Here is a 14,455-nt window from a genome sequence, read left to right on the forward strand (position 1 = left end):
GGCAGACTAACACAGTAATACATTTGCTATAACACAGCCAAAAAACTCAAATAAAACCATTCTAAAAGCCTGTATCACAATAATTTAAAAAACGCCTAGGGGTATTTGCCCACTGTACCTCCATACCAAATTTCAGGACCTTAGGCCCTAAAATGAAGAAGCTGAATCCATTTAAAGATATGGCAGGAGGAGGAGGAGGAGGAGAAGGAGAAGAAACATCAGAAAAAGCAATATGGTTTCACCACACCACTTCGTGGTGTGGTGAACCCATAATTAGGACACGTTGAAATGAAATATTGCCAAAGGATAGGAGTTTCACATGCAAAATATTGTAATTTGAGTTTAGATTATATTAATTGTAACCCCTTTTTCCATATTCAATGAGACAAATAAAAAACAACATTTGCTTAAACTCTACATATTTCATGGAGGTACAAATGTATGAGTTCTCCGAATTCTTGTTGATATTGCGATGAAGGACGCTACAAAACGCAAAAGTTTGGTCAGCATAGCGCCCAGCCCAACCTCTCTACCGTGTTGTGCAGTAGCACATCGGCAGAACGTACAATGTACTGCACCTGTGCAAAATTGGTAGCTTACAATGTATGCACAGAAGTGGTCATGTTTGGGCATGTAACTAATAAGGTTAACATCCTGTCTGTGTTGTTTTCCAAAAGATATTGTCTGCAACAAGCAAAATTCTGATGCAACGATAAAAAATTCCATGAAAAACGGGAAAAATCTTGGTTTCACACACAAAAAAAAACAGTTACGGGTACTCATTGGGTATCTGTAAAAATCGGGGCCTCGCGGGGTACAATGCCTGTGCTGGTATTGTGCACTGTAATACGCCTGTCCGGACATGCCGCTGCAATCAAGCCCATCACATGTTGTCTTCAAGAAGGTTCGATAAACTCTGTAGCCTTCAACTGTAACGCTAAACTGGGATTCTTAAAGAGTTATTTCTTCCGTGTCATATTTATTACAAACAGGGAAACAATATTGCCAAGTTACGTGTTGTTTTCAGTTAACTTTGGAGATATATAGATGTTAAAATAGTCCTTGGTTTAATAGAAATACCAAATTAATGCATCGACATCCGACATTCACGCGGAGAAGTTCGAGTGAGTTGCGACGGGCGGGACCAGCGGGACCTTTGCCGACGCACGCACACCACTGGGAAGGGTGCATTGAACAGCGAAAATTAATTTTCAGAATCTTCCGACAAGCCTTCGCTACATTTTTGATCGGTACCGTTTCGATAGCCACGATTGACGCGGTTTTCATCCATGTACTTAGGCTGTGTAGTCAAGTTTCGCCGCTACTTGGCGAAAAGGCAAGATTTTGAATGGGACTGTGGGTGATTTGGGTGAATCCATTAGAATCATAGGGATGGATATTATTGGAATGTAAAATTCTACCGATTCCAATGACTGGCAACTCACTACGATATGTATGGGACAGGCGTTAATCATGTTTTGAAATTGTATTAAAACACTGTAGTGTTAAAGGGATCTTGGAAAAAATTACCTAGGCCCTCCCCCCAATTAAAATATTTTTCCTAGGCCCTCCCCCAGCTCAAATTTTTTTCCAAGGCCCTCCCCCCTCAGATGACTGGCCCTCCCTCCCCGGTAAATATCGTACAGTCCCTTATTATGTGAACTTCAGGACCCTATCATGTCTAGATGACGAGACATGAAAACTGGAAGTTCTGCTGCAGTACCATAACAAGCCATCAGAGGGCCCAAAATCTAATTATTAAATTTTGTAAGTTTCATCAACACCTACTCACCTACCAAGTTTCGTGACAATCCACCCAACGCTTCTTCAGTTAAACTACATGCTAAACTACACACACACACATACACATACACATTAACACAACAAGATTGGCAATAAAAACATACATTGCTATGGTGACGATGGTTGCTGGATATTATGTAAATGAAGGCCCAATTTGTATAATGGGAAATTGTTATCATTTGAAAATGATAACTGTCGGGGATTTAATACTATACTTGCTGCACTTGGAAGTAAAGGGAAGGTGAATGTCATTAAACATAATTTCTGTTTGATTCAAATCAGGACCTGATATGCATAATTTATGAGGAAATGCTATAATAGCCTTCTTTGTTAGATAAGATTGTCATTTTTATTTAGGTGGAGAATATAATCAACATTAATGTATATCAGATACTTCATGCAAATACAGCTCTTGAGAAATGCATAATTCGTCAATGGGAAGGTCATTTGGTGAACGTATGAGGTCATGGAACTCTAATTAATAGTTTGGCTTATAACAGCCAGGGTTGCCCTACATGTAGCTACTACTAGTCCTACATGTAGTATATAAATTTCATAAATTTGGCATTGGCATTTTGAAAGATATTTAGTTATCTTTGTTACAATGTATCCTCTTTTGTCTTCTGTCGTAAAAACAAGTTGGTGTACTCTTTTCAATATTGCAAATTTTTTTTGTTAACTGTACTGATCTCTGTTCAGGTTGGCATCACTTAATAAAAGCCTTAAAATTTTTAAATGTATTTTTAAGGAATAGTTTGTGGTAGGAACTGCCTTCTTGCTTGAAGACATGTACTTTTCAGGACATTTCAACTGTGCAGAGAAATGATACCGGTGCGTACTTCAGGTTTTTCTTTCATTTCAGCTTCAGGACCACAAATTTGCCTGGAAGTTTGCCCGATTCTGAAAAAAAAAACACGTACCACTTAAAATAAGAATATACCGGGTGGATTTAAATTTCGAGGCAAAAAAAAATGTACCGGTACATTTATTTGAGAGGTGAAAGTACTCTACTTCGAATTGTCAATTTTGTTTGAACTGCGTAAAAACAACAAACATGCAAATCAAAACCTCCCCATCCTTTTTACTACAAAATGAAACCAAGAAAGTAACAGCAAATTAATTCCCTGCAATATGGTGTTTTTTAGCATTAATTGATGTAAAACAACTTGTTTATTTAAATGCCATTATGATATAATTGCTTTCATGATCTGTGCCATTTTTTCATGATTGAATGGCAGAGACAAACAATGGTCTATCACAGCTTAGAACACAGGGCAGTTTTGTGTCGTACGCTTTTGTCATATTGTCCCATTCTCTACCATTATTTGAGGTATTGCTTTGTCTGAGGAATAAAGGGTTTGTCACTGCAGAAAGATCACCAAAGTGCTATGGCTCTTAGAACATAAATGTCGCAGGTCATCACAAAGAGTTTTAGAGGATTTCAATTCAAAACAGAGTCATCTACAATACAGTGTTATATATAGCGACGGCAGTTACCTTAGAATCGTGTGAAAGTTGAGGCAGTTACGAGTGAAAAATGTATGCGATAGCACGGCGCCGAACTATTGCCAGTCTTCACCCTGTATATGAGGAGAAGGTAAGGTCCTTCCTATGTGTGCACTCATAACTAATAAGTAAAATATTGTTGATGGATACCTCAAATCCAGCTATCATTCAATATCAATCTAAATGTTTGAAGTACTGACTTACTTTACAAGACACCAAGACGTAATAAGTGTCTGCACCTGGTTATGTCAATGACAAAGCTTGAAAAAAAATGACAGTTGGAAAAAAGGATACACTGTTTTAACATTCCAAAGGTTAGTATTATTTGTCACCCTATGTAATATAAGGAGAAAGATGTAACTTATTTTCATCTCTCTATGAAATATTTCATATTAGAGATACTATTAGATTGTTGAAACTTATGGTAGAATGGATGTGTATAAAGTGTAGCACTACATTTTATTGAGCCATAAAACTATTGGAATAATCTTGGTTTTTAATGGCTTCTTGTCATGCAAATTAATGAGTACAATTGAAAAATAATGCCTTAACATTGTTTACAGACTGAATTGGAAATACCACATTTATAAAAAAATTGAATTGGAAATACCAAATGTCCATAGAAAGATGAAATATGGTAGAGAAAAACAAATAACCTGTTGTTGAGTTGGTCTACAAGTGTCATGATGTTACATAAATCTCAATGCTAATTGGCAAAAAATAAAGATGAATAAAAAGCTTTAATATGTATAAGACTTTGTGTAGGGGGTCTGTTGGGAAAGCGCTGAAGGGAAGGTGACATAATGTACGCTACAAGTAACATCCGTAGGACAACTGGACCAGATGAAAAGGTAGGAATGAATAGAAACAGGAGTAGGTGGAATTTTCCGTCATGTGAATGTGTTTTGGGTTTTAAAGCAAACAATTAGAGCAAACCTGCATGAAGGTGACAAGGTGGTCTTGAGGTTAGGGTCAGTACATAGAAGCTGAATGTTCTGGATTTGTATTGACACACCAGAATCTGAAGGCTCAAATTGACACAAAATCTGAAGGTTTTGTTTGGGTTCTCGCTGTTCCCTTTGGAAAAGCTCTTTACACCTAGAAATGCTGAGTGCATATAATAATGCACCTTTGTGCAACGGTGCACATAGGAACTGTATGATATTTACCAAGGTTGGGTTTCAAAAATTTTGCATGGACCTCCCGAGGATCAAAATTTTTCCCTGGCACTCTCCCCAGTGTGTATCATGTACACAGTCAGGTAAAAAATCTGGTTAGAATGTCCAGCAGAAAGTGATGTAAATATATGTACATGTAGTATACCTACTAGTAGTCCCCTATAGACATTTGTGTAGTGTTACGTGTACACATTAAGTTATGATTAACCAATTTTGTATACAGCATAAATGTATTCTTGACATTTTTTTGTCAGCAAAAATAATTGTTGTATTACTTGGGGTAGTAGGTCTCGCATGCTGATTCCCAGTTGTTGCAAAACTTCCACTATTTGCAATGTCGTACATCCCTCAACTAGTGGCCAAATGGAATAAACTAGAAATGCCAGTTAGGGTCTTGGGGGTTGCAGCGTCAAGTCAGGCTGACATTTTGCAATTCAAATGGTGTCTTGTCCTGTCAGTAAGCAACAAGTTTCAGGACAACTTTGACAGAGACATCATATGTACATGGTCTGCGGCTTGCAGATGTGGGACATGCATAGCATTAACTTAAGACCACGCTGACATCTACGTAGAATAATATCTGATATGTTACATGTCCTTATTTTTGTATGTATGTTTATGTACATGTATTACTCTAACCAAGGAATGTCCTTGCTCTCACAATGTGTTTAATTCCAATGTTGTTTTAGAATGCTTTTTATTGATGTAATTATGGGAGGGAGCTCCCTCCCTCCATGCATGTGCTGGAAAATTTTAATGAACTTGTTTGATGTTTGATACAGTCAAACCTGCCAGGGTAACATCCTGTTCAAGCTGGCCACCTGGCCATGATTGGGTCCACTCAAGGCCCGATTAGCCTGGGTACCATCCGAATTTTCGCTACGCAACGCTCGAAAAAATCACATTTTCAGCGTTGCGTAGCGAAAATCCGGATGGTACCCAGGCTAAGGCCCAATACCATGGCCACCACATCAATTTTGATCTTGTTGATTATTGATGATAATAAAAAGAAATCATGGAGAACCCAGCCAGTTTTCCTCGACTGCTGGACGATGTTTTTTGTTCGATGTACAACAATGTAAATTGTTCCATGTGTCACCCTCCCCATATGCAGCAGTCACCACAGAACTGAAGATGCGTACAGCATTTCATGTTAAACATGACCATAATATGTCTAAGGCCATGTTTATGTGAAGTCACCCAAGGCGCTTTACATGTTGTTTACCCCGAAGCTGGTTTCAACTGGCTCCATCTGAACGCTCCAAATCACATTGAAAGCGCCTCGATCCCCAGCCACTTCTAGAGGTGGTTTCGAATCGGTTTTTCTGCATCGCGTGATTTCAATGTAACTTCACTTGGTCATGGATTACGGGGTGATATTTCTTTATTTATATGCAATCATACCAAATTTTACGTGGCAGCAACTTAAAGAGAAGTAATGGTCAAATAATGTGCCCGTTCTAGGACGAACTTCACCGCCTCTGGCGGGACTACGTCGGCATTCGGCCGAGATACGCTGGGAGGGGGGCACCAGCAAGCAGGTCGTTGACCTCTGACAATAATGACACGCTACCTTGCGTGTTTTCATCAAACAACAATGAATGTAGTTTCGGAGAATCGTGATCGGGCACGTTTTAAAAGGAATGTATGGCACGTGGACCAGATGTGAGGAATGTGAGTTACCCGAATCGCGGTTTGGGTGACTTCACATGAACACGGCTTCAGTCATGTTGTGAGGCAACCCTCTTCAAGGAGACCACCTGTCCAAGGTGACCACTTTTCTTCGGTCCCCTGGGTGGCTGGCTTGGGCAGGTTTGACTGTACTTGGAATCATTCAGATTTTCAAGAGGGGTACACTGTAATAAGATAATTTCTAATCAAGACCTATCTTATTCTTCAGCTTTATTCTTATATTATGAGGCCACACCAATTTAATTTCTTGGTTAACGGATAGTACTAGAAAAATAATGGAGCAGGCGGGCGAAAAAAATAAAAACAAGAAGCCATAGGCGACAATTCTCCGTGAAGTATTATATATTGCAACAAAAAGAAGTAGCCATTGGCGACAATTCTCTGTGAAGTGTGATAAATCGAACAAAGAAAAATTGTTTAAACGCGCGTCGGCTCAGTCATCTTAAGACGCAACAACCAATCAGAGATGCGAGATGCCTACACGTGACGCGGGAAGGGCGCGCGATGCCCGAAATATTTTTGCGTCAATATTCAGCGCCGTGATTCAAGAGATTAATACCCGGAAACAATTTTTTTCTTGTTTTGAACGCATTAACATGCATTTACGCTAATCTAGTATGATTCAGGGTTACTTTTTTTTAACCTGCCATGGCCAGATTATCTAAAGATGTGTGTATTGTGTGTACAATCTATAGAAAGAGAAATGTACATCAGGTCCGATCATCCGATTTTCACGTTTCGGTTTTTTGGACTCGGTTCATGAACGTATTTTGGTTTGGCTCCTGGAATGTGCAAAAAATGACTCCCGGGACTGTCTACAGGGAACACTCGCACATTCGCGGTGTATCAGGACAGCGCGACTGGTCGTCATTAGCGCAGTAACAGTTGCATAAACGGACGAAACCATTTCAAAGAAATGGGGATGTTTCGAAAATAAGCATTTACTCCAATATCAAAACAGCTACGGTAAAAATAAAAAGACGTGCATCATCCCGGACATAATGCAACACCACATGCGAAATTACACAGAAATGCGACGTACGGAAGAATGCGTTTTGGCTGCGAACATCTTCCAAAAAACTTGGCATCTCTTAACCATGGGCAAAAACATCTGGAACCACTTATAAAAACCACCCCGTATCTGCATGAACTTTTTTGAACCCCACTGCTATTCCAAACAACGCGTTTTTCTGGACCATTCCAATTCGCCTCGTAATTGTAGGGGTGCGTCTGCAATATTACATTGACCGCGAAAGCAGCAACGGCAAAAATACACATTCGTGCATCAACACGGGCATGCCCGCAGACGGCGTATAAAATTGCGTGCCGATTACACAAAGAGAACCCAGTGTTTTGACTGCGAACATGAAAAATCAGCCGATTACAACACTCCGTCCGGAGGTCCTGACCTCCTTCACGGAGTAATAAAAACAGGCCTAGCTATAGGCATCCTATTATGGCCCAAAATGGTACGATAGGAGCCATGAAGTCAACACACCAGGCTGGTTCAAAATTTAAACAATGAATTTTGAAGTTTTAATGATACCACTGCATTGAAAGATGGAATAACTGTAACAACTAGGGTGAAAAAGACTGTTTTCAACTGTTCAGGGCAAAATATAATTTTTGCAGTTGATTCTGAATTTTTATTTTTATTTGCAAATCAGAAAAAAATGAAGCAGGCGAATCCGTTAACCAAGAAATTAAATTGGTGTGGCCTTATGGCACATTATTTTTCTGTGCACCTACAATATTTATACAATCATGTAAATCTTTAGGTTGGGTTTACCAGTGTACATTGTACATGTTCCCAAAAATAAATTTGGAGCCCTGCTTTTGCTTTAGGATTTGTTACATGATTACACATTTAGGGTAAATACTGCAAAGTCATGCAGTTTTAGCATATTTAGCATATATATTTGCTTAGCATATATGCGTCAAGTACTTTTCCCTATATTAGGTACTTAGTTGTTTGCATCTAATACTAATGTCCATCCTCAGATGACATTTCTTACATGTTAGAATTACACCAAAGCTGTTCAAAGAGTTGGATTGATTTACAGACTGGCATCAGCCAGTTGTCCATTGTATTTGTTGCATGTTTGACACTAGTCTTGCATTTCACTAACATTATGTTTATTTTTCTCTCTCCCCTATAACTGCTGTGGGTTGCTGCTCTGCTGCTGTAGGTAAGCACAGTTTTGTTGGCAATTACTGACAACCTGAAGTCATACTAAGTTTATCAGAACAGTTTTGAGCTATTTTGGGGGGCCAGAAAGTTAAAATGTCACTTGTACGCATGTAGCTTAAAAGCCATGCAGAGATGGATTAAAGCTTCATACCATAGGCCACACCAATTTAATTTCTTGGTTAACGGATTCGCCCGCTTCATTTTTTCTGATTTGCAAATAAAAATAGAAATTCAGAATCAACTGCAAAATTCTCATATTTTGCCCTGAACAGTTGAAAACAGTCCTTTTCATTGTTACAGTTATTTCATCTTTCAATGCAATGGTATCATTAAAAGTTCAAAATTCATTGTTTAAATTTTGAACCAGCCTGGTGTGTTGACTTCATGGCTCCTATCTTACCATTTTGGGCCATAATAGGATGCCTAGGCCTGTTTTTATTACCTCCGGGGGAGGAGACATCCTTCCGCGGAAGGGTTTTGTGAGAGATTTATTAGATTTTCATGTTCGCAGCTGTTTCTTGCGTTTGGGTGGACGGATTCTTTTGAGACTCGGTATATGTTTTGCTATTGGGCTGCAGATGATGCACGTTCTTTTGTTTTTATTGTATATATGTTTTCGGGCGTGAAAATGGTGCCTTTCGGTGGTCCCAAAACACCCCTTTTGAGCGTGAAAGTGGTCGCGACCGTTGACATTTGGCGTGTTTAAGCTATTCTCGGTCTGGTCTACGTATATGACCCCTCACACAGAGGGGTGTCCGGTCTCGATAAATTCTTTGTTTAAAACCCTATATAAAAATATACAATAAAAAGCCCGGAGGTATAAAATCTCAGATTTTACTTGTTTTTATTTTTTTTTACGCCTGCCCGCTCCATTATTTTTCTAGAAAAATCCGTTAACCAAGAAATTAAATTGGTGTGGCCATAGTGATGAATAAAACAAGAAATTCACAAAAGCTCTTGTACATTGATGAGTAACAAACATCTTAGTTTGATCAAGGACATTATTTAATGTCCCTGGTTTGATTTTTCTCTGTTTTCAGTTGTTATACACTCATTATGAAAAATTTAAACTGTTCTCCAACTCAAAATTTGACTCCCGGAATTTTCCAACTCAGATGAACTTTCATGCTGTTATACTTATACACTCATATTGGTGCTTTGACCTGTGGCTTATTTTATAAGATTAAATTTGTAGTGCCTTAATTTAACTGGGCTTAATAGGTGGCAGAACTGATGATCATTTAATTTGATTGCATCAGGACTTAATCAGTCTTTGTAGCCAATCAACACTGAGGTGACAACAGATCATAGGACTAGTTTCCGTCCTCCTGATGATGTCATCATAGGCCGTGTTCATGTGAAGTCACCCAAACCGCGATTCGGGTAACTCACATTCCTCACATCTGGTCCACGTGCTACACATTCCTTTGAAACCGTGTCCGAACACAATTCGCCTGAGCTAAATTTATTGTTGTTTGAGGAAAACACGCAAGGTAGCGTGTCATTAATGTCAGAGGTCAACGACCTGCTTGCTGATGCCCTCCCCCCAGCGTATCTCGGCCGAATGCCGGCGTGGTCCCGCCAGAGGCGGTGAAGCTCGTCCTAGAACGGACACATTATTTGACCATTACTGCTGTTTAAGTTGCTGCCACGTAAAAGTTGGTATTGCATATAAATAAAGAAATATCACCCCGTAATCCATGACCAGGAGAAGTCATATTGAAATCACATTGCATTCAGACGCAAATCGCGATGCGGGAAAACCGATTTGAAACCACCTCTAGAAGTGGTTTGGGGTCAAGGCGCTTTCAATGTGATTTGGAGCGTTCAGATGGAGCCAGTTTAAACCGGCTTTGGGGTAAACCACATGTAAAGTGCCTTGGGTGACTTCACATGAACACGGCCATACATTTGTAATCCTGATAGACACCAGGGGTGGAATGAGCCTGAATGCCGTCTGAAGAAAAATTATTTGTGTATTCCTAGGTATTTGAAGTGCATTCTAGAAAGTCTCTCCAAATACATGTTTGTACCCACTCTAACGAAGTTTAGATGGCATGACATTTCTTTTTAATCTTTTTTGTTCTTGGATAATATTCAACTGCCTTATATTACATGTAATTGTTCTCTGATTTGATAAGAAGATCAAATGTACCATTATGGACATGTTCATTCCTATAACCATAAAAACATAAACCACTAAATGAGTGAAGCAAAAGGACCTTAGCATATGACACGTTGTTATATAAGTCATTTAATCTTTTAGTAACTTTATAATCTAAGTGGTGTGTATATTCATGTTGTCAAGTGGTCAATATGGAGTGATAAGGAACCGGTGGTAACATGTCAAAATGGAGCCTTCTCATTGGTCAATGTTATTTGCCTATATGACAACTTAAACCATGGAGGTAAAAAATTCCATATGCTTAAACTTTATCATACAGTGTAGCTTAAATGCCACAAATAATATATTTCTTATGACATGTATATTAGACCGTATGATTTTAAAACCACTGTCATTTCAATGTCAGGTAATAGGTGACATTGTGCATTATCTTCATAACATTATCCAATTTTCAGCCAGCATTTAATGAATGGGAAAATGATCACCCCAGGAAAATGACTGTTCTTATTAATGCATCATATTTCCGATGTACTCACACGAGCTCCTGGATTTATCCCTGAAAGTGGTAAACCAGGATTCTTTCCTTGTAGACTTATAAGTGTGGCATTTGTTTGTAGTGATGGAATGGAAGAGGGTTCCCAGTGTGAAGAGAGATCGGTTGTTAGTGGTAGGTACATGTACACAATGGTGCTTGTATCATGTTCTATTGTACTGGACTCCCTGCTATATTGTTGGCTGTGTAGTGTAGGTTTAGATACATGCAGATGTATTTGAGACCGTGTCCTTTATAGTAAGTACAATTTTGTTTGTTTGTTTCACATAACCGGTAAACCTCCTTTAGCCAGTTTTCTACAGTAAGTACAATTTTCCAAATGACCAGACTGGATTTAGTTGTCATCTACTCACACCATGATGGACCCCTATAGTCTTTTGCCAATTGTGGGTTCTTCAAGGGGGGCCCGCAAGCCCTTTTCCGTAGAGCGTAATCGGCCATTTTAATTCTACGTAGTGCGTAGACGGACCGCTCGGCGCATTTTGCGTAGAGCGTATTCGCCGTTTTAATTCTACGTAATGCATTGTGGCCACTTGGAATTAATGTAAAGCATAATCGAGAAGTTTTCGAATTCAACGTAGAGCGTTGTCGGGACCCCCCTTGCAGGCCCCCTTCAAGGTGCTTGAAGTGTATACGTAGCTGCCCTCAAACATGGGAACTTTTCCAGAGGATATCCCTTGCCAAAGTTATTCATTTTACTGTTTGGTCGAATACAGAAATAGGTGTCAAGTACCCTTTCCCCAAGGGTACAACATGATAGCCCGCTATACATATATTCGAACCAAGAACCTTTAAATTTCGTTTTTTTGTGAATGTACAATGATTATTGTATTAAACATTTTCCATCTAACTGTTACACATTTTCATAACAGCTTTCATGTCCTTTTCATGCTCTGATGGAGTCTCCTGTGTTAAATTCCATACTGTCTAAACCTTGAAGAGTCCTTGTCCAGATGAATTTGTGTTTTGCTATTCCCTGTGCTATAATCTACATAATAAGGCAAGTCTGAGAGATCATCTCTTCCTCCTGAGTTGACTCTCAAGTAGGATGACTTTTGACATAGATTTGGAGAATTTTCAACTGTTGCTGGCTTAGTTTGTCTGACAACTAATACTGTACAGTACTTTATATCATACCCGGGCCGCGATAACGTTCGATAACGGGTTCTGGACTGGGCCGTACATATAGAATACAACACGGGGTATTCCGTATCGCCCGAGGTATCGGCCCGACTCGCGGGAGGGCCGGGACCGAGGGCGATGCGAAGTACACCGTGTTGTATTTTATTTATGTCATACCTATACAAAAAAAACACACCTTTCAATGCAAAATGAGCAAAAATTTGGTGTCCCTAAACCCAAAAAATGCAACAACATCAATTCCAACATCCGAATTTTGTGTTCGAATTTTCGCAAGCGGTGCATGCCGTTAGGGCAAAACGCGTTCGAATCGTTCAATGGAACATTTGGAAGGCCCGGGCCGTACGCGTTAAGAACCCTCGGGCCGTACCGCTAGTTATCACACGGGCCGGAACACCCGGACATAATTTACGGTACGGCCTGGGCTCCATGGCTTCCATAGACGCGTTTTGCCCTGACCCGCGTGCACCGCTTTCGAAAATTCGAATATACAGAATCCGAACTTTGGAACTGATGTTGTTGCATTTGAGGGTTCAGGAGCACCAACTTTTGGCTCATCTTGCATTGAAAGGCATGTTTTCTTGTGTGGGTATGACATAAATAAAATACAACACGGTGTATTTCGCATCGCCCTCGGTCCGGCCCTCCCGCGAGTCGGGCCGATACCTCAGGCGATACGGAATACACTGTGTTATATTCTATATGTATCATTGGTAACTAGACGTTGAATCTGAACTGCTGTAGATTGTACAAAGCAATGCAACTTGTAATGGGTCTACAGTTGCAAAGTTAACAAAGTACTACATGTAGGTAAGGAGAATGGAAAGCAAATACCTGTACAAAAGATGTGGTGCTGAGAAACTACTAAACTAAGCTACATGTACTAAACTAACCCGTGTGCTGGAACTGACGGCAGGAAGCAGAGCGGAGAAGAGAGAGATTTTCGGGTGTGTCTGCTATTAAATATCATACGCAGAGGGCGGGGCGACATCTGCATGTCGGAGGCGTGGTCAGGCTTTGACCAATGACGCGTCTGGGTCACGTGCTGTCACCACGTGGCCCCAGACCGTCTAAATGCAGTGATTGGCCTGTTACACTTCAAGTACTAGTAAATGTGGCTGCTAGGGGGCCCAAACTCACATGACTTCTTTCTTAGCACAAGAGCTACCTACCATCCAAAATTTATGACCTAGCATGTCCACAAAGCGAGATATCAAAACAGGAGCAGATTTATAGAATTTACTCATTAATTATGCAAATTAGATCCTGATTTGCATAATTGTACTTTAATTTTGTCAAGCATCACTGAAGCTACCTACATATCAAAAATCACGATGATCCATCAAATGGTTGAATGTTTAGTTATCCCCTCTCAAAGATTTTCAAAGAAACCATCCTGCAGTTCCAGAACAAACCGCTAGGGGGCCAAAACTCACGCGACTTCTTCCCAAGGACAAGAGCTACCTACCATCCAAAATTCATGACCCTATAGCTTGTCCAGATCGTGAGATATCAAAACCAGAAGTTGCGCTGCAGTACCAGAGGAAGCCACTAGGGTAACCAAAATCTAATCATTTCCAGGTTTTACCACACCCTACCGACACACAAAGTATGAAACTTATCCATGCAGCCGTTCTTGAGTTATTTTGTTGACTGTAACAGACAGGCAGACAGACAGACAGACAGACAGACTGACAGACTGACAAACGCAACTGAAAATATAACCCCAATGACAAGTCATGAATGGAGGTAATTAGTAACCGCGAGATCAATTTCTGTGTTACTGTTACTGTTGATTAAAACAAATGTAACAGTGGGGGGTTTATAGGCACTATGAACCGACCTGGCCGATGGATCTAGCCCTTTTAGCCGAGTGGTTTGAGCGTCAGATTTTGAAGCTGGTGCTTGGGTTTGGTCGTGGGTTCCAAACCCGGCCCAGGACCAGGGGTTTTTATCTGTTTTACTCACTCCTCCTGTTTCTTACAGTGGTTCCCACGCCGGGAATCGAACTCGGGCCTTGGCGGTGAGAGAGCCAAATCCTAAACACTAGTTTCTTACACAAATATCGAGATCAGTTTATTTCTACTTGTACTCTCCCCTGCAAATGAGGAGTAATTTGCATAATTAATGCCCAAGGTCCCTGAGCTATCCAGCCAGTCTCTGAATGCTGCCAAACTTTAGAGTTAGGTGTTAGGAAGAGCATCCAACCTGTAAAAACTCTGCTTCAAATTTCAAGTCTTGCACAAGACACTGTGGTGCCCCATGAC

At 40.1% G+C, this 14,455-nt stretch overlaps 1 protein-coding gene across 5 annotated transcripts in view; it reads left to right on the forward strand.

Annotated features, from left to right (window-relative positions):
* The window catches only part of LOC109465611 (dipeptidyl aminopeptidase-like protein 6), a 198,996-nt gene that overhangs the window by 99,119 nt on the left and 85,422 nt on the right, over positions 1-14,455 (forward strand). Inside the window, exon 1 of one of the 5 annotated variants that reach the window (XM_019762966.1) lies at positions 11,100-11,162. The exons of the other annotated variants lie outside the window; for them this stretch is intronic. Within the exon in view, the coding sequence (XP_019618525.1) occupies positions 11,115-11,162 (48 nt within the window). The 5' untranslated portion in view covers positions 11,100-11,114. Of the gene's footprint in view, positions 1-11,099; positions 11,163-14,455 lie in introns of those variants that run through there. 5 annotated transcript variants of the gene reach the window in all.

This window comes from Branchiostoma belcheri, unplaced genomic scaffold, assembly GCF_001625305.1.
Source record: "Branchiostoma belcheri isolate BF01 breed outbred unplaced genomic scaffold, Haploidv18h27 scaffold154, whole genome shotgun sequence".
Taxonomy (NCBI): domain Eukaryota; kingdom Metazoa; phylum Chordata; class Leptocardii; order Amphioxiformes; family Branchiostomatidae; genus Branchiostoma; species Branchiostoma belcheri.